Source organism: Vulpes vulpes, chromosome 1, assembly GCF_048418805.1.
Source record: "Vulpes vulpes isolate BD-2025 chromosome 1, VulVul3, whole genome shotgun sequence".
NCBI classification, from domain to species: Eukaryota; Metazoa; Chordata; class Mammalia; order Carnivora; family Canidae; genus Vulpes; species Vulpes vulpes.
Genome location: NC_132780.1, coordinates 29,720,493 through 29,740,516, shown reverse-complemented (window position 1 = coordinate 29,740,516; position 20,024 = coordinate 29,720,493). Strand labels below are relative to the sequence as shown.

General features: G+C 45.0%; 1 protein-coding gene across 2 annotated transcripts; it reads right to left on the bottom strand.

The window, feature by feature from the left end:
• Positions 1-187: 187 nt before the first annotated feature.
• Positions 188-19,308, bottom strand: AK3 (adenylate kinase 3). Of its 2 annotated transcripts, none has more exons than XM_026001617.2 (5): positions 19,048-19,308; positions 8,262-8,381; positions 7,168-7,340; positions 6,518-6,636; positions 188-2,014 (listed from the first exon to the last, which is right to left on the bottom strand). In XM_026001617.2, the coding sequence occupies exons 1-5, from the start codon at positions 19,196-19,198 to the stop codon at positions 1,894-1,896; spliced, it is 684 nt and encodes a 227-aa protein (XP_025857402.1). In that variant the 5' UTR covers positions 19,199-19,308; the 3' UTR covers positions 188-1,893. The 2 variants fall into 2 exon arrangements, with proteins under 2 accessions (XP_025857402.1, XP_072617718.1); XM_072761617.1 differs by lacking the exon at positions 19,048-19,308 and adding an exon at positions 18,045-18,111.
• Between the last annotated feature and the right edge of the window lie 716 nt (positions 19,309-20,024).

The window sequence follows — 20,024 nt, the reverse complement described above, 5'->3', positions numbered from 1 at the left end:
GTAAGAAGGGCAGCATGCCTGCCTGCAGCCCTACAGCAGATATAGCTTGAAATGCACCCAGCCTATTACTGTCATCAGTTACTAGAAAACAGTCCCCAGTTCAGAAACTCGTGAAACCTCGGGGCAGCAGAACAGAACATGGGATGGAGTGGGCCATGTGAAATAATGGAGACAGGGATACCCACAGTTCTAGAACCTAATTTTATTGTAGTACATAAGAGTCATGTATGCCAGGAAAGCCAGTAATTATTCATAAGCTTAGTAGTTCACCACAGTTTTAGAAAGCACATAATACATTCAAATAAGGCATTACAGAAAGTTTTGTAAAGAATTAAATGTGTCAAAAAAAAAAAAAAAGAATTAAATGTGTCCTGCAATCCTTTTTAAAAGCCTTGGTCCATTCTGAAAGATCAACACTGAATTTTTAAAAATCAAAAGAAAAGTTTTTTCCCACAAAAATACACGAAGAACCACTTGCTGGCATTTATATTTTGAGTGCCTGGGATAACAGGCCGGTGTTCAAAGGCAGTTCATAACAGGTTGTACCAGGACTCGTTGCATCTGATTTAGCACCAAGTAAGAGTAAATATCCCACTGAAGATGTAGCTGATTTTTTTCATCCACCTCTCATCGCCCCACTCTTCGTGCCAGGCCACAGGACATAAGCACGCATCCTTATTGCCCTACGAAGAAATCAAATTCTCTTCGCTTTTAAAGGGCTACTCAGGCTACACACACAGGTGGAGTTCTTGCCCTGCTGACGGTGGCAAGGAAAGCCAACAGCTGCCCACCGCTTACACTAGGAATAAAGTCCTTCAACAAACTCAGTTACCTTCCTGGTCCTTTTTAACCTCTCATGTAAATCCTTTTAATTGCTACTAATTTGATTAGTTTACTAATTTTGATTGTTTACTAATTATGATTGTTAAGCGTGTCAGGGAAATTCTCCCCAGGCATAACTGATCTATTTCTACTTCCTGAGGACCCAGTATGCTTGCTTTTATGTAGGGCCATGGGTTTGCTTTTCTTTTATTTTAATTTGTCACTCATCACAGCAGATTTTACATAGTGATCAAAAAGAGAACCTGGCAAGTAGATCCTAAAGCACATACTTATGCTTCTTAACCTGAGTAATAATCTGAAAACACAAGACTAATTACATTTTCTGTTGATAATTCAACCTCAGTACTTTTGTAAGAACTTCCAATGTCAATTTCTAATAAATCATTTTTTTCAATACACATGTTCTCAAAACCTGTCATAGGAAAGTAATATTTTCCTATATGCTAATTTAACACAATTTTATAGCAGACTGAAAATTCTGAATAAACTGAAAGTTTGTTTATGACATAATAAATACAGTATATACGGTTAAGTTTTTAAGTTTCTTAGTGTAAAGGCAACAGTGAATTTGCATCCTGAAACTAATCTGCATATCTGGTGGCTTGTTTTCTAGAATTTGATATGTTTCACAAAACCATGTACCACAGTACTAACGATGCTGGGTTTTGGCATCAGTCTACAACACATTTCTCTGATGAGATACTTCACCGAGTGACATGGAAATGTTTTTAGCTTCTCCAAAGAATAAGAAAAATTTTTATCAACCACTTACTCTTCTGAACAAAAGTTAATATTACTACCAATTGCTCTTTTAATTAGGACATCTGATGTTTTTAAATTACATACCCAAAGAAGATACCCTGGGTAGACAAAAAGATGAATCTTAGTATCGGACTCATTTGGCCCATTCTTAATTTCCAGAATGAAATCAGTAGAAGTGAAACTAATATAATTTTCAAAGAATTCATACATGCCAGTCTCAGAACATGGAGCTTCTAAATGCACAGGCGAGGAGTCTCTGCTCATCTTACTGGTGATGTACACTTTTCCTCATGGAGTAACTGATGCTTTCTGGTTTATTTGTGGAACTTTTGTTTGTAGGAAAGCATACACATGGGGCCAGATCTTGTTGGTTTCTGTTCCAGAGAAGGTTTCCAATACTCCCTTTTTCCTAAAGATGACCAAAAAAAACAAAACAAAAACAAAAAAACACAGTTCTGACTCATTCCTGATGAGGTTTTTCTTTTTTTTTTTTTCTTCAATATTTTACTTATTTATTCATGAGACACATAGAGATAGGCAGAGACACAGGCAGAAGGAGAAGCAGACTCCCTGCAGGGAGCCCGATGTGGGACTCGATCCCAGAACCCCAGGATCACGCCCTGGGCCAAAGGCAGACGCTCAACCACTGAGCCGCCCAGGTGCCCCCTGATGAGGGTTTTCAAACTGATTCTTAAAAGATGATGATATGAGGGGTGCCTGGCTAGTTTCAGTGGGTGCAGCATACAACTCAGTCTCCGTCCACATGGGGGGTGGAAGGAGAATTGACTTTAAAAAAATGCAGATTTAGGGGTTTCAATAAAGTCTGTGATCAAGAAAGACATTGGTATGGCGTTGGTACACCTAGATTTTAGTTTCGGTTGTGTCTTCTGGCTTACAGAAACGGCCACTTGAAAAACCATAGCACTTACTGAGCATGTGCTCAGTGTCTTAAATATAATAGCTCACATAATCCTTTCTAAAGTTCAGATTCCAAAAAAAAAATAAATAAAGTTCAGATTCCTTGTTTTACTGATAAAACAATGTGTTAGAAAGTAAGGTTAACAGCCCAGATCACTAAACTGGTAGTAGGCTTCTAAACATGGGGCATGTCAGACACCCAAGGGGCTCTCAGTCTACTTAATCACTTGCAAAACTACTTCCTAATACTTGATTATGCTTCCTTCTTTTTGCCTGGGTTTATTTTTTTTCCTCTTATGCTATCCTTTTTGAATGTGGGGGGAAATGGTAACAAAAAGTGTTTTCATTGTCTTTCTCCCCCAGATTTGTCTGGCATGCCCCCACACCGGCAGCCAATCTCTGTTTAATCCTGGGAGTAAGGCAGTGAGCAGGATCAGAATCCCAGGGCTGCTTTTCAAAACACACACACCACCCTCCAGATCCCCTCCTCCCCTAATTCACACACAGTGTCTTTTAGTCTGCAGAAGAGCAACTGAGGAACTCTGGCTTCTTTCTAAAAACAGAATCAGTCCTACCTCTGCAACCTTTCACTTGATTTTCAAAAGCTTCCCGAGGGCAAAAGCATTGCTCTCTTGATATCTCATAAAATTGCCCAGAATTAAGACTAGTAACTCCTATTGTTGGGGCACCCGGGTGGCTTAGTCCAATAAGCATCTGACTCTTGGTTTCGGCTCAAGTCATGATCTGGGAGCCATGAGATCGAGTCCTGCATCAGGCTCCCTGCTCAGCACGGACTCTGCTTGTCCATCTCCCTCTGCTCCTACCCCACATCTGTACTCTCTCTCATAAATAAATAAAATCGTAAAAAAAAAAAAAAAAGTTCCATGGAATTTTTTGCTAAGAAACATCTAAGCAGGGCCACTATGTAAAAATGCTGTATTCTCTACATATCAGAAACACACACACACCCCAAATTCACAGGCATCTTGTCAAGCTTTTAAGAGAACAAGGTTCCTAACTGCTGTGTCCACTTGAAGAGCCACTTTAAGATCAAGCCGGTATCACAAGTGAGTTAATAATTGAGGGTACAAGTGCAGGCACCTAGACAATCCTAGAGCTGTACCTTGGTCACATATTTGTCATTTTAATTTCTCTGTAATAAAACCAGCCTCACCCCTAGGTCCTCTAAAGAGTGAGAACTTCGTGTTGTTTGTTAACACAGACCTAATCACTGCTGAAAGCAATTTAAAAACAATACAACTGTCAGTATTTTAAAATAATAATGCTGATTACCACTGAAGTTGCAAATACCACTACTTTCTGGATTTGATTAAGTCCAACCTGAGGTCCAGTGCTGGAGTTTAGAAGGAACAGCTTCAGTTAACGGCAAGAGGTAGCAAAAGCTGGAAGCCTGGAAACACAGGGTGTCTCCAGCTCAGGTCATGATCTTGGGGTCCTGGGATGAGCCCCCACGTCAGGCTCCCTGCTCAGCAGGGAATCTGCTTCTTCCTCTCCCTCTGCCCCTCCGTCTGCTCATGCTCTCTAATGAATAAAATCTTTAAAAATATAAAAGACTAGGGGCAGCCCCGGTGGCTCCGCGGGTTAGCACATCCGTCAGCCCAGGGCGTGATCCTGGAGTCCTGGGACCAAGTCCCACATCGGGCTCCCTGTATGGAGCCTGCTTCTCCCTCTGCTGTGTCTCTGCCTCTCTCTCTCTCTCTCTGTGTGTGTCCCATGAATAAATAAATAAAATCTTTAAAAATAAATAAAAGACTAGGGTATCTCCTAAGACAGGGACCCAGATTCTAGGCTTCCTCTCTGCAGTCGTCCCAACACGCCCCCCCTCCCACATTTGGACAGAAGTAAGTTACCCCCCTCCTGCTGCTGCATTAGGTGGTCACCTCTGTGAAGGGGCCTCACACTGTTTTTATCAGCCCAACAACTGTGCGTTCTCCCTTCTGGTTACTTTTGAGTGAATAACAAAACCCCCGTTTGGAAAACATCATCTTCACCACACTCAGTCCATGAGTTTTGGTTTGGGAGTGGAGTCACTCCCCAGCTTCCAGGATGGACGTGATCAGAGATAATTGGATCCGACTCCAGGACTTGTGGTAAAATTCTTTTTTCTGGTCAGTAGCTGAACTGGTAGGAGACAAGCTCGGGTGCTGAGGGGCTCACACGGGGGCAGCCCACCTGAGATTGAAGCCAACGCAGAAAAGTGGAGCTGAACGTGACCCAGGCCCTGTGGTGCTATCTGAACGCCTGGACCCAGGATTGACCTTTGGACTTTGTAGTTAGAACAAATTCCCCTTTTGCTGAAGTTAGCTTGAATTAGGTTCCTGACTGATAGAAACATATCATGTTGTATGGAAACTACAATTTACCCCGCTATCTACCTCACCCACAGAGAGCAGGTGTGATTGCCTGGGGCCAGGCCTTGACCTATGTAGACCAGCGCCCAGCACAGTGTCAGCAGAATAGTAACAGCAACTCTCATCGAGTGATTTATTAGTGCCAGGGCTGCAGTAAGGCTTTATGCGGATTCTCGCAATCCCCTTCACAGCCATATACAGTAGGTACTACTCAATATTGCTCTGACTCAATGCATGAAGAGTTTGTGGCGCAAAGGAGCCACGCACACAGCTGGTAACCTGAAGAGCCAAGCTCATTCCATAAACCACAGGGTTATGGTACCAGCTACCGTAGAAAGTGAATTGCCAACTCCCTTGTCATTTCCCCATTCAGAAAGTACTACTTTAGAACAGCTTGGAGACTATGGCTTCAGAGGTCACTACAAACCGACCCCAGCACACCACCACCAGGAGCAGCCAGTGATGATACAGCATTCACTCTGTGTCAGACACAACTCTGGGAGTCACTCATAGTAACGCACTCTGCCCACCCTCTATTCTTACCCAACTTTAAGCAAGAAGTTAAGACCAAGATAATAGGGGTGCCTGGGTGGCTCAGTCAGTTAAGCATCTGCCTTCGGCTCAGGTCATGGTCCCAGGATCCTAGGATCAAGCCCCATGTTGGCCTCCCTGCTCAGCAGTGAACCTGCTTTGCTCTCTCCCTGCTTGTGTGCTCACTGTCACACACACTCTCTCTCTCTCAAATAAAAAATAAATAAGACCAAGTTAATCAACAATGAGCTGGGATTTGAACTCAGGCAGTCGGGTTCCAGAATCTGCTCCCACTGCAGCACTGCGCGTGTTGACACTGCATCCCCGTCCAGCTAGTGAATGTGAAGGGAAACGGGACGCAATCACTCCTGCATGACCAGAGGGGAAACACCGAGTACGGGGACTGCACTGTTCCTTAGCCCGAGTCTTATATTTATTCAGGACAGCTCCAGTACCTGTCATGGATATGAATTCCCTAAGGAGCAAATAAAATTGTGCTCGAACACAAGCTCTTCAAGACTATCGGCCAAGTAAATGACCTGAGGACAGGCTGCCATCTGAGGCCTCCGTATGTCCTCTAATGGCCCAGGGAGTGAGCATCATGAGACTCGTGCCCCCAGCACTCAGTGCGGCCCTCCCTCTTCCTGACAGCAGAGCTCGGGTGTCACTGGCCCGCTCCCAGCTCCCGAATGGGCAGGAACAAGGCCTAAAACAGGGCAAAGCGTCCCCTGACCACAGCAGCCGTTCAATGTGGTGTCATCTTGGTAACACGTGGGGCTTCTGTTCACTTGGGGGAAACTGACCCCTCTGCCCCCCATGAAAGAGGATGCCCTGCCCATTCCTGGCAACTCTGTGCAACATGCAGGGGTCTAAGGACACAGCCAATACGAATTCTGATCAAACCCCGTGGTGCCAAAGCCCAGCCTGCCTTCTGGACTTCCCTGTCATACACACTAATACATCTCTACCCATCAAATCAATTTGAATTGACTCTTCTGGTATTTTTGCAGTTCAGCTGTAAAGCAGGGGCAGTCAAACACTGACTTAGTGTTTCATCACGTCAGGCACGTTCTGAAAAGCGACAAACTCACCGGTAATATTCCAGGACCGGCTGTGTTTGGACTTCATAAGCCTTGAGTCTCTTGACAACCGTCTCTGGCTTGTCATCATCCCGCTGAATGAGAGGCTCCCCTGTCAGGTCATCAATGCCCTAAACAGGTGTCACCAGAGGCTGGTGTCAGACATCTCACTTCTGAAGCAGATCTTTATAAGCAGTTCAGTGATTCTTAAGCCTCTCTGTGCCAGCAGCAAGCACAACAGCATGCTTTTTAAGTAAACAGAGTCAAACCCAAACACAGACCATGGCCATGCAGTATCATCTCCCGTATCGGGCCTTAGAGTAAAAGGATTTCTAAGCAGCCTCTCAGTAATTTCATATACAAAAGGATTCAGGGACAGCCTGGGAACCCCAACTGCAACTCCCTAAATAAGCCAAAGTGGTCTCTAATCCTTCTTACCCCCACTCCTAACATCCTCCCCAGCACCAAGCAGGAAATGGTAAATGCTTGTGCAGGAGTCACAGACCCCCATTGTTCCCAAGGGGTTTCCTTTACCAGCAAGCTGGGTGGATGCACAGGGCTCAATGGGAGCCGAGAACATTCCCTCAGGAACAGGCGTCACAAAGCTTAGGTCTGTGTGGATGAGAGGGATCAGAGACGGTCTGTGCCATCCCACTACTCACCACGGCTTTGGGAGGGTTGAATTCGATGTTGTAGACTCGGCCGCTGGCCGGATGAATCCAGCGCGCGGTGAGACGCTGCTTAATGACTTCGAAGGGCACGTTCAGATTAATCACTGTGTCTATCTGATAAGCTCCGTCCAGGGCTTCTGCCTGTGGAAGTGTCCTTGGAAAACCTTTATAAATTAAAAAAAAAAAAAAGAATAAAGGGAGGGCGGGTGGGTCGAAGAAGGAAGAGAATTAGTTCATGTTGAATAATCTGGAAAAAAGCAGTAATATCAGGCAGGCTGATCACAGCTGTAGGACGACCATGATGGTGGTTAATTTTATGTGTCAAATTGCCTGGACCCATGGGGAGCCTGGACACTGGTCAAACATTATTTGGGGTGTGTCTGTGAGACTGTTTTGGAATGAGAGTAACATTTAAATCAGGAGACTGAGTAAAGTAGATTGTCTTCCTGATATGGGTGGGCCTCATCTAACCCACTGAAGCCTTGGACAGATGGAAAAGGCTGACCATCCCCCCAGTAAGGGGGAGTTCCTCCTGCTTGACTGCCCAGAGCTGAGACATTAGCTTTTTCCTGCCTCCAACTCAATCTGAAGCCAGTTCTTCCTGGGCTGTAAGCCTGCTGGTCTTCAGATGAGCCAGACCACCCATCAGTCACCCTGAAGATCTTGGGACCTGTCAGCCTTCATTATCATGTGAGCCAATTCCTTAAAATAAATACCTCTCTTTCTCTCTCCAAAAACTAAAAACCAACCTATCCTCAAAGATCCCGCCACACCTCTAGCTGGGGAAAGTTTATAGCTGAATGAGAATCACTTTCTACCCTTCCTTCCTCCTCCTCATAAAATATTCTCAAAGGAGGATGAAGGAACTGGTCACATCTGAAGGGAGCATAGAAATAATCATGCTTTTGTCTTTCCCTTCAGATGATGAAGCAGGCCTAGAGGAGAGGACTACCCCAAGGCCTCAGTGTGGTGAATGACAGCACTCGGGCCCCTGCCCACCAGCTGTGTGTCTGTAGCCACAAAATGCTCCTCCTCTGGCCACGCTCGTCATTCTGGGCAGGTGAAATGCTCCTAAAACGCCTTACCATCCAATAGCCAGCTATATTGGGTGAGGTTTTTCAGCTCATGAAGGGCCAGCCTAGTCATGACATCATCCGGGATAAGCTTCCCTTGGTCAATGAAAGTCTTGGCTAACACACCAATTTCTACAGCACAGAAGAAAGAAAAAAACTTGTCAGCAAGCACATTTATTTTATCCCATTCCAGGCCCCTAGGAAGCCACTAGCCCAGAGAGCAACTCCGGATAGCACCCTTATATGAAAATGTGCATTGTCAACTCTTGCAATTAACAGAGAAGTTACAAAATAATCTATACCTACTTCAACGTCTCCATTATATAAAAATACATAAGTGCAAATGTAGAGACAAAAAAAATCATAGAAAGCTATAGACACCTTCATTAACAGCAGTCATCTCTGTGTGATATAAGTGATTTTTCAATATATCTGCACTGCTCTATATTTTGTAAGTTTTCTATCAGAAAAAAAAAACAGAATAATAGAAATTTTTTTAAGATTTAAAAAATTTATTTATTCATGAAAGACACAAAGAGGAGGAATCCCTGGGTGGCGCAGCAGTTTAGCGCCTGCCTTTGGCCCAGGGCATGATCCTGGAGACCCGGGATCGAATCCCATGTCGGGCTCCCGGTGCATGGAGCCTGCGTTCTCCCTCTGCCTATGTCTCTGCCTCTCTCTCTCTCTCTGTGACTATCATAAATAAATAAATAAATAAATAAAGACACAGAGAGGAGGCAGAGACACAGGCAAAGGGAGAAGCAGGCTCCCTGCGGGGAGCCCAATGTGGAACTCGATCCCAGGACCCCAGGATCAGGACCTGAGCCAAAGGCGGAAGCTCAACCGCTGAGCCATTCAGATGTCCCAAGAGTTTTCTTTTTTAAACAAGAACTTGTAATACTCATTATTTCTAAGTGGCTCAGTGTAAGTGCTTGCTCTGTTACTGTAGAGATTCTTCTAATCCTCTAAAATAGACACTTGCTGTCCCAGTTCAGCTTTTGACCAGATTTAGCAGTGTTCATATTACATTTTATTAAACACTCCAGAAAAGAACTTATGAACAATTTAAAAGTATTACTCACAAACTGGTATCATTTTTACACATCAATATTTTAATTTGCTGGTCATTTCCAACAAACTATACTGTTTACATTTGGAACTGTAATACCATTATAATCTGCGTGTATATACGTTTTGGGTTTTTTTTTGTTGTTATTGTTTTTAATATTTTTTATTTATTTATTCATGAGAGACACACAGAGAGAGAGGCAGAGACACAGGCAGAGGGAGAAGCAGGCTCCATGCAGGGAGCCGGACGTGGGACTCAACCCCAGGACTCCAGGATCACGCCCTGGGCCGAAGGAGGCGCTAAACCGCCAGGCCACCAGGGAACCCGTTGTTTTTGTTTTTGTTTTTTTCTTAAAGAAAGCTCCACACCAGACATGGAGCTTGAGCTCACAATCCCAAGATCAAGAGTCATGCACTCTACTGACTGAGCCAGCCAGTGTACGTATAGTTTTATGTTCTTTTTTCACTTAGCATTATTTTGTAAGTATTTACCAGTGACTTTATGCAGTCATTTTTTATTAACTCTATCACACTCCATCGACATATACCCAAGTTTGATATATAAAACATTATCACAGGACTCTTGGACATTTAAATTATCTAAATTGGGGGATGCCTAGGTGGCTCAGTGGTTTAGCACCTGCCTTTGGCCCAGGGTGTGATCCTGGAGTTCCAGGATCGAGTCCCAAGATGGAGTCTCACATCGGGCTCCCTGCATGGAGCCTGCTCCTCCCTCTGCCTGTGTCTCTGCCTCTTTCTCTCTCTCTCTCTCTCTCTCTCTCTGTCTCTCAAGAATAAATAAAATCTTTAAAAAATAAAAATTAAAAAAAAAATTATCTAAATTGGTCTTGGTTTTGCCCTACCACTGCTGCTTTTCAAGATCTTAATACCGTTTCTTTTCTTCTTTTTTTTTTCTTTTTAATTATTTCTGATGGATAACCTCCTGGGATTCAGATTAAAAGGTTAAGGCATATGACTCTTTCCATAATTCTTGGTATAAACTGCCACTCTGACTTCAGAACAGAATCTAAATTGTCATATTCACAAAGTTTTAGATTTTCACTAAGCACATTAACTGCACGGGATTGACAGGTTTATGGCCAGGGTTTACAAACTGCATCTGGAAGAAGACCTGGTTCCAAGGGCCAGCACTCAGGAACCTTTCAATAAGGTAACCTGCTATAAAGCTGCACATACTTGGTATGTGTACACCTCTCTGTTGCTCTGACCAGGTTTTGACCACTGATCTGGAGAAGCAGAAGTCAGCCTCATCCACAGTGTTTGGGGGGAAAAATGTAAAAACTTGTATTACTTCAAGGCTAAGTTCCTAAAACTGGCATTACCCCCTTCCCCCACCTCTTACTCTTCAGGCCAAACCCTCTTGTAAGCCCTCAACCAATAACATCAAATGGATTGAGAGGATGAGACTAATTTTTAACATTTTTAATTTCATCAGTGTAAGAATAGCATTAAGAAAAGATACCCTGAGGTGATCCCTGGGTGGCTCAGCGGTTTAGCATTTGCCTTTGGCCCAGGGCATGATCCTGGAGACCCAGGATCGAGTCCCACATTGGGCTCCCTGCATGGAACCTGCTTCTCCCTCTGCCTGTGTCTCTGCCTCTCTGTCTCTCATGAATAAATAAATAAAATATTTTTTAAAAAATTAATATTAAGAGAATCTGTCTCCAAAAATGCCTAACAGATTTAATGCACTCCTATCGAAATCCCAGCTGCATCTTTGCACCCACATCACGCTCCCTGCACGGAGCCTGCTTCTCTCTCTGCCTGTGTCTCTGCCTCTCTATGTCTGTGTCTCTCATGAATAAATAAATAAAATATTTTTTAAAAAAAGCAATAGACCTACAGATTAACGGAACAGAAATGAGACTCCAGAAATTACCCTTTACCCTTACCATCAATTGGTTTTCAACAAGAATACCAAGACAATTCAACAGGGGAAAGCATAATATTTTTAACAAATGGTGCTGGGAAAACTGAATATCCAATAACAAGAGAATAAAGTTGGACCTCTACTTCACAGCATATACAAAAAGTAGCATCAATCAGACCTAGAGGTTTGAGCTAAAACTACAAAACTCTTAAAACATAGGCATAAATCTTCATGACTCTTCATCAGGCGGTGGTTTCTTAGACATGAAGCCAAAAATACAATCAACCAAAAAAAAAAAAAAAAAAAAACTGGATTCGTTAAAATTAAAAAAACTTTATCCTTCAAAGAGCACCACAAAAGTGAAAAGACAATTCGCTGAATGAAAAAAAATGTTTGTAAATCCTGTATCTCATAAGGAACTTGTATTCTGAATATCTAAAGAATTCTTACAACAATAAAAGACGCAATTCATACACAATAAAAAGACAATCCATTTTTTTAAATGGGAAAAGGATCCGAATATAAAAAGATAAACAAAAACCCAATGAGCACATGGAAAGATGCTCAACATGGTTAGTCATTAAGGAAATACAAATGGAAACCACAATGAGATACCATTTCACACCCACCAGGATGACTGTAGTCAGAGGCTGATAATAACAAGTGTTGACAAGAATGCTGAGAAACTGAAACCCTCCTATATTGCTAGTAGGGTTTTAAATGCTGTAGCCAAATGGAAAAATACTGGGATCCCTGGGTGGCGCAGCGGTTTGGCGCCTGCCTTTGGCCCAGGGCGCGATCCTGGAGACCCGGGATCGAATCCCACATCAGGCTCCCGGTGCATGGAGCCTGCTTCTCCCTCTGCCTATGTCTCTGCCTCTCTCTCTCTCTCTCTGTATGACTATCATAAATAAATAAAAATTAAAAAAAAAAAAAAAAAACAAATGGAAAAATACTGTGGCAGTTTTCAAATGTTAAGAAGAGTTACCAAAAAAATAAAAATTAAAAAAAATTAAAAATAAAATAAAAAGAGTTACCATCTTACCTACCAATTGGATGAACAAACACACACACACATACAAACATCCAAGAGAAATTAAGAGAGACATCTATACAAAAACTTATAAATGAGTGTTCAAAGCAACATTATTCACAATAGCCGAAAATGGAAAACTCAAACGTCCGCCAAGTGATGAATGGATAAATAAAATGTGATAGATCCACATAAAATTACATTATTCAGCCATAAAAAGAAATGAAGTACTGATGTTACAAAGTATAAGAACTTGAAAACATTAAGTGAAAGAAGCCACAGACACAAAAGACCACATACTGTATCATTCCATTTGTATGAAATATTTAGAATATGCAAATCTGTAGGGAGAGAAGCAAGATTAGTGGTTGCCTCCAGCTAGGAGCCATGGGGAAAATGAAGAGTGACTGTTCCTGTGAAAGGGTTTCTTTTTGGGGTGATAAAATTACAGATTTTTAAAAGATTGTATTTATTTATTTGGGGGAAGGAAGGGCAGAGGGAGAATCCCAAGCAGATTCACACTGAACACAGAGCCTAACTAAAGGCTTCATCTGGGATCGAATCCCACGTCGGGCTCCCGGTGCATGGAGCCTGCTTCTCCCTCTGCCTGTGTCTCTGCCTCTCTCTCTCACTGTGTTCCTATCATAAATAAATAAAAATTAAAAAAAATAATAATAAAAAAAGGCTTCATCTCACAACCCTGAGATCATGACCTTAAACTAAAACCAAGAGTCAGATGTTTAACCAACCAAACCACCCAAGCACCCCAATAGAAATACCCAAAATTGACTGTGGTGATGATTACACAGCTCTGGATATACTAAAAGCACTGAATTAGATACTTTAAAGGGTCTAATTTTTATGGTATATGAATTATATCTCAACAGATTTTTTTCACTAGTTATTTTTAGCGCCCTGGGCTGTAGGTAGCGCTAAACCGCTGAACCACCAGGGTTGCCCCCAACAACTATTTTTAATTTATTTTTTTTAATTGGAGTTCAATTTGCCAACATATAGCATAACACCCAGTGCTCATCCAGCCAAGTGCCCCCATCAGTGCCCATCACCCAGTCACCCCAATCCCCCGCCCACCTCCTCTTCCACTATCCCTTGTTCATTTCCCAGAGTTTTTTAAAGGAAAGATAAAAAAATGCTGGGTAAGCGAGACTCCTGTGTGACTCAGCAGTTGAGTTTCTGTCTTTGGCTCAAGTCGTGATCCCGGGGTCCTGGGACAGAGTCCCACATCGAGCTCCCTGCAGGGAGCCTACTTCTCCCTCTTCTGTGTCTCTGCCTCTCTCTCTCTCTGTGTCTCTCATAAATAAATAAATAAAATTGAAAGAAAGAAAGAAAGAAAGAAAGAAAGAAAGAAAGAAAGAAAGAAAGAAAGAAAGAAAGAAAGAAAGAAAGAGAAGGAAGGAAGGAAGGAAGGAAGGAAAGAAATGCTGGATAAGCAAAACAAAAGAAAAAAGCCTCTCATAATCCTGTCACTACCCAGAGTAAATAGTTCTTAAAACTGATAATCTTAAAAACTTCCAAATTTTTAAAATTTTGTAAATAGATAGCCCTGTGCATAATCTAATAACCTTCTTCATTTATCCCTAACAATGATCTATACCAATTAACGCTGATCCGGGTGGGCACCTTGATGGGTGGTCAGGCCATTAAGTGACTGACTCTTGATCTCAGGGTTCTGAGTTCAAGCCCCATGCTAAACAAATAAATAAGTAAATTGAGATTGATTGCTAGTAGGTATGAGTTTTCTTTGGGGGGGGGTCATGAAAATGTCCTAAAATTGACTGTGGTAGCGGTCGCACAACTCCATGCATATCCTAAAGTCCATTAAATTGTAAACTTTAGGGGCACCTGGGTGGCTTCTTCAGTGAAGTGTCTGTCTTCAGGTCAGATCATGATCTCAGGGTGGTCCTGGGATTGAGTTCCGCATCATGCTCCCTGCATGCTTCTCCCTCTCCTTCTGTGATCTCTCTCACTCTCAAATAAATAAAGAAAATCTTAAAAAAATAATAATTGTAAACTTCAAGTGGGTTATATGGCATATGAATTAGATCTCAATAAAACTGTCAAAAATGAGGCAATCTTTACAAAAAGCACTATTATCAAAGGTACAGGGCAGTATTACCATTTGCTGTCATTTGTGTAAGATAAAGAGGGAAGAACAGGTAAACACTTGGTTGCATATACATGAAGGATTTTTTTGACTGAATACCCTCTTATAGTTTTTGGAATTTCAAACCATGTAAATGTATTGCCTCTTATAAATTCGGGTGTGGGGTGGGTTTTTATTTATTTTTTTGCCATTACGAAAATAATTGTCCCTACTGTCAACATCATTCTAAATAGGTGCATCTGTGCTGCACAGGTGGCCATAATAAAAGTTTTGTTAAAAAAATAAATAAATAAAAGTTTTGTTAGAGAATCTTGGGAGCTGACGGAGACACAGAAGATTATCTACTGAGTTCAGCTCCCCCAACATACAGATGAGCACAAATGACATTCAGAAGGATCAGCCATCTAGGGCAGGGTTCCGTCTTTGAGAAGCACTAAGCCACAAGGCAGTTTCTCAAAATTTGGGCAATCCCTTGGCAACCTCACAATTTCTGCCCCAGCCAGACTATTAGTTACTGCATACCATTCTTTAAAGGGATCCAGCTTTTTATTTTTTTTTTAAGATTTTATTCATTTATTCATGAGAGAGACACAGAGAGAGGCAGGAACACAGGCAGAGGGAGAAGCAGGCTCCCTGCGGGGAGCCCCATGAGGGACTGGGTCCTAGGACCCCAGGATCACGACCTACGCCGAAGGCAGACGCTCAACCAGAGTCACCCAGGTGCCCCCGGGATTCAGATTTTTAAATTAACAAGTTATAATGCTCATAAGATTAAAGGTTTGGTGTATTTGTTGCTTTTCAAATATCCTTTGAAGTAAATAGATTAAAAAATTGTGCCCCCCTAGAATGATCTCATGAACATCAACACTGCAGAAGGAAAAGTATTTAACTAGCGAGACCTGAGCATTCACCCTGGTCTCCCAGTAACTGCTGTTTATAAATGAGCAGGTTCTTCAACCTCTCCTGAGCTCAGTTTCTTATCTTTCTTTAATCTAGAGGGCTGGCCTAATGTCTAAGGATCATCCAGCTCTTGACTCAGGTCCGTGCTGAGCCACCATTACTCTACTGTCAACAGGTTGCCCAGGGTGTCCTGTATCTAATCACATACTCTGGATTTATTTATTTATTTTTTTTAGGTTGATTTATTTTTAAAAAGATTACATTTATTCATTTGAAAGAAAGAGTACAAACAGAGGAAGGGCAGAGGGAGAAGCAGGCTCCCTGCTGAGCAGGGAGCCCGCAGGGCTTGATCCCAGGGCCCTAGGATCTTGACCAGAACTGGAAGGCAGACGCTTAACAGGCTGAGCCACCCAGGCGCCTTCTCTGGATTGGTTTTAAACTTTGGCTATAAAATACAGCTCTAGATTATAAAACACAGCACCCTCATGAAATAGTGGTTTGAGAGTAAACCAGTACTCTCCTTCTGCAGCAATATTTGACAGTCCCACATTACAGAGAATTCTAAACTAAGGATTTCATATTGCTGCCAAATGTTCATAAACAAAGACAGTCATAGCATTATTTATTACAGGAAAGAATGGTTAACAACATAAATGTCCAAAGACAGGAAAATGCTAAAATTAAATATCATTTTCAAGACTGCTTCTTGATGTGTCGACATGCTCACAAGTGAGGAAAAAACAGTATATGAGCAAACACTTAGAATGCAACAATTTTGCAAATACATACAAATGCAATGGAGAAAAGACAAAGAAAAAAGCATATAAGGCACTAAAAAGTTAATTATAATTCTTTGTTTCTAATTAAAATTAGTATTTTAATTCTTTTTTTATATTATTCTCATATGTATTTCTTCCTTTATAATAAATATGCTTTTAGTATCAGAAAACATAACACTGGGTTTAATAAAAGACTACACCTCTTTTTTGGCTCAGATCCTGTGGGAAATAGCCAATTCCACTTAAAAAAAAAAAAAAAAGAAGAGAAAAATGTTAGAAGAGAAAAATATTTATTGAGACTATTTTCTTAGTCCTGAGATACAGAACACCTGTAATAACAATCTCCTGACACCTCCCCTAAGGTCTATTCTCTGTTTTCTGTTAAAGAACTGCCGTCTTAAAAGACCTTTAAAGAAGGAACTGGCAGGCGAGCTGGACTCCCGTTTCCAGGGATGCTCTCCTCTCTCTTTCTCCACATGGAGCCAGAAAGAGAACAGCAGACTGGTCCGGGGATGTTAAGGATAAACAGCATTGTTTCTCAATTCTGAAAAAAAGGCCTACTTAATTGGCTTCAGATTTAATTTTTAAAATGTTTTATATTTTCACAAATGTACGGAACCTTAACTCTGCCAAAAGTTTCTTTAACCCCTAGGTTATACCTCACTGCTCAATTATTTTTCAGAGAATCCCTGACACATTCTTTACTACCCCTTCCCACTTTGGGTAACCTTACCCCCCACCAGGTGGAGGCTATTTGTTACCTAACTACTTAAGTATGTTGCATCAAGATCGTTTAGCAACCAAGCCAAACAATTTAACCTTTTGAAGAAGTGGTAACTAAAAGACAAAACACTGTATTTTTTAAAAAAACATCAATGTTAGAAGAGAAAAATAAAAGCGGTAATTTGCCAGACTAGCTGCTGGAGGGAAAGAAATCCAAGAGACAAACAAAAAACATGGAGGCGGTTCTGTTTTCCACTTATATTTTGAAACAGACAATCCCACCTGGAGATGATCTAGATTCAGCTAATAGACACCTATACAAACATGAGCAAAATGAAATGGGTTTTTATGTTCTGATGTGGAAATATATCCTAGATATAAAGTGAAAATGTGCTGGTGCACAACACATAAATACATAGTATGACTGAATATTGCATAAAATAAGGGCTGTGTGTGTGTGTGTGTGTGTGTGTTTGTACACAAATACACATTTCTAAAAGGGAACCCAAGGTCTTCCCCTATGAAGAATGAGACTGAGGCAGGGAATGAGAGAGTTGGCTTTACTTTTCATTTCATGTACTTCTGTCCTTTTTCCAATCCTTTTCTTACCCTGTACAATTACTGCTGTGATTTTTTTAAAAGGAGATTCAAAACGAGTTCTGTTTTGGAAAATAAAGGTCAACACCTTTGAGGGAAAAAAAAAACCTCATCTGTTGATTTTTTAAAAATCGCTCCCTTGGGGCCCTGGTGGCTCAGCCGGTAGAGCCTGAGACTCTTTCTGGTCTAGGGCTGTGAGTTCAAGCCCCACGTTAGGTGTACAAATTAATTTTTTTTAATTAAAAAAAAAAAAAAAAACAGCTTTCTTTTTTTTTTAAACAGCTTTCTTAAGATATAATTTGCATAACAAAACTTATCCATTGTAAAGTATAGAAACTGTTGACTTGGAGTTGGTGCTGAGTTATAAAAATTTATCTGGCATGATAAACAAAACAATCTTTCAGATTCATAAGAATAGCTTTCCTGTCTAAGAAATCCCTGGGGTATCAAAGATCTAAGCCAACTTTGTGAGTGCAACAACCATAAATAATAGCCGGCCTTCAGATTTGGGAGAAAGGCTGGAACCAGAAAATCCCAGAGTTTAACCGAAAAAAAGAGAGAGAGAGAGAGAGAAAGGAAGTTAGAAAAAAGAAAGAGAAAGGGAAGGAAGTAAAAAGGAAAAAAAAAAAGAAAGCAAGCAAGCAAGCAGGAAGGAAGAGAAAAAAAGGAAGAGCGAAACCTTCAGGTCAAACTTCAACTCTCCGGGTGAAAGGGCGCGCGGAGCAGAGGCCGCGGTTCCTACCGGAGCAGCAGCGCCCGGACCGGGACGCGCCTCTCACCCTAATCTCTGAACTTCGAACCTGTCCTAACTCTCGGACGGCAACCGATCACCCGCCCAAAGCTGCCCCGGGGCCTGGAGCTCTCAGGGCGCAATTGCTCAACTGCCTGAGGTCTCTCCTGGGGGGGGGTGGGGCGGGAAAGGGATGCGGCGGCCGCACCCCCGGACCTGCATCCGAGGACCCGCACCCCGCATCCCTCGACCCGCACCCCGGGGCCCCGCCTCCCCTCCCGCTCCCCGGGGCTCCGCCTCCCCAGGACCCGCACCCCGGGGCCCCGCCTCCCCTCCCGCACCCCGGGGCCCCGCATCCCCAGGACCCGCACCCCGGGGCCCCGCCTCCCCAGGACCCACTCCCCGGGGCCCGCATCCCCTCCCGCACCCCGGGGCCCCGCCTCCCCAGGACCCACTCCCCGGGGCCCGCATCCCCTCCCGCACCCCGGGGCCCCGCATCCCCAGGACCCGCTCCCCGGGGCCCCGCCTCCCCTCCCGCACCCCGGGGCCCCGCCTCCCCAGGACCCGCTCCCCGGGGCCCCGCCTCCCCTCCCGCACCCCGGGGCCCCGCCTCCCCAGGACCCGCTCCCCGGGGCCCCGCCTCCCCAGGACCCACTCCCCGGGGCCCGCATCCCCTCCCGCACCCCGGGGCCCCGCCTCCCCAGGACCCACTCCCCGGGGCCCGCATCCCCTCCCGCACCCCGGGGCCCCGCATCCCCAGGACCCGCACCCCGGGGCCCGCCTCCCCTCCCGCACCCCGGGGCCCGCCTCCCCAGGACCCGCACCCCGGGGCCCGCCTCCCCTCCCGCTCCCCGCGGCCCGCCTCCCCTCCCGCACCCCGGGGCCCCGCCTCCCCAGGACCCGCACCCCGGGGCCCGCCTCCCCTCCCGCTCACCCCCGCCCGGGCTCCCACCTGTGCCCCGAAGCATGTTGTCCCGGAGCAGGTCTCCGCTGGAGAGGTGCTTCAGCGCGAAGTGCTTGGTGATGCGCGACGACACGGTGCCCTTGCCGGAGCCCGGCGCCCCCATGATCACGGCGCGCAGCAGCCGCGCGGACGCCCCCATGGCCGCAGGGAGCCGGGCCGCGCGCGGGGGCTCCGGCCTGGCTGCGCGCTCGCGGGGCTGCGCCGTGCGGGGCGGCGGGCGGACAGCGCTGCGCGCAGGGGGCGGGCGCGGCGCCCGGGCGCTCCCGGAAGTGAGGCGGCGGCCCCCGCGGCCGCCCCGCCCGCCCCGGCGCCAGCCCCGCGGAGACCCGGCGCCCCCGCCGCGCGCCCCTCGCCGCCGCCTCCGCGAGCCCCGCCTGCGCCCCCCCGGCGCCCCCTGCAGGCCCCCGCCTCGCTCGGGTCCACCCCGCCCGCCCCGGCGCCCCCGCGTGCCCCCCCCCGCCCTCGCCGCCAATCCCGGGTCACCGGACTGTCCCCGCCTCCCCCCAGCCCGCCCTTCCCGGCCCCCGGGCTGCGGGGCGACCTCTCCTCCCGCTCCTCCCGCTCCTCCCGCCCCTCCCGCGCGCACGCGGCTCTGCGGGGTACGTTTGCATCTGGGTCGAATCACAGTGGGCGACTGTGATCCTTTCCTCCCCCGGTCGCATCCACGGAGCGGTGCCTCTTCCCTCCCAGGATCACACTTTCAGATTCTAAAGCAGCCTTGGCCTTTCCTCAGCAGAGTCTGGAAGTGCTGGTGCCTCCAGGAGCTGCATTATTTGCTTTCCGCAATGCACCGAGTCCCCAAATACTTCCTCCCGCCGGGACGCGCCAGGTACTCTGAGAAGCCTCGGGAATGCGGTGTTCAACAGGACAAAGATGCCTGTTCTTGAAGATGAACGCGTGGCCGTGGAGGCAGATCATCACAAGGAAGCAAATCAATGAAGGAAATAATTTGAGATAGTGCTATA

What these genes read in the sequence shown, in the direction of transcription:
- AK3 (XM_026001617.2), bottom strand. Translation starts at nt 19,198, where the DNA reads ATGGGGGCGTCCGCGCGGCTGCTGCGCGCCGTGATCATGGGGGCGCCG. An exon ending in CAACATGCTTCGGGGCACAG is followed by an intron (nt 8,382 to 19,047) that starts GTGGGAGCCCGG and finishes TCTGTGCTGTAG; the next exon opens with AAATTGGTGTGTTAGCCAAG. An exon ending in TCAACCCTCCCAAAGCCGTG is followed by an intron (nt 6,637 to 7,167) that starts GTGAGTAGTGGG and finishes ACACCTGTTTAG; the next exon opens with GGCATTGATGACCTGACAGG.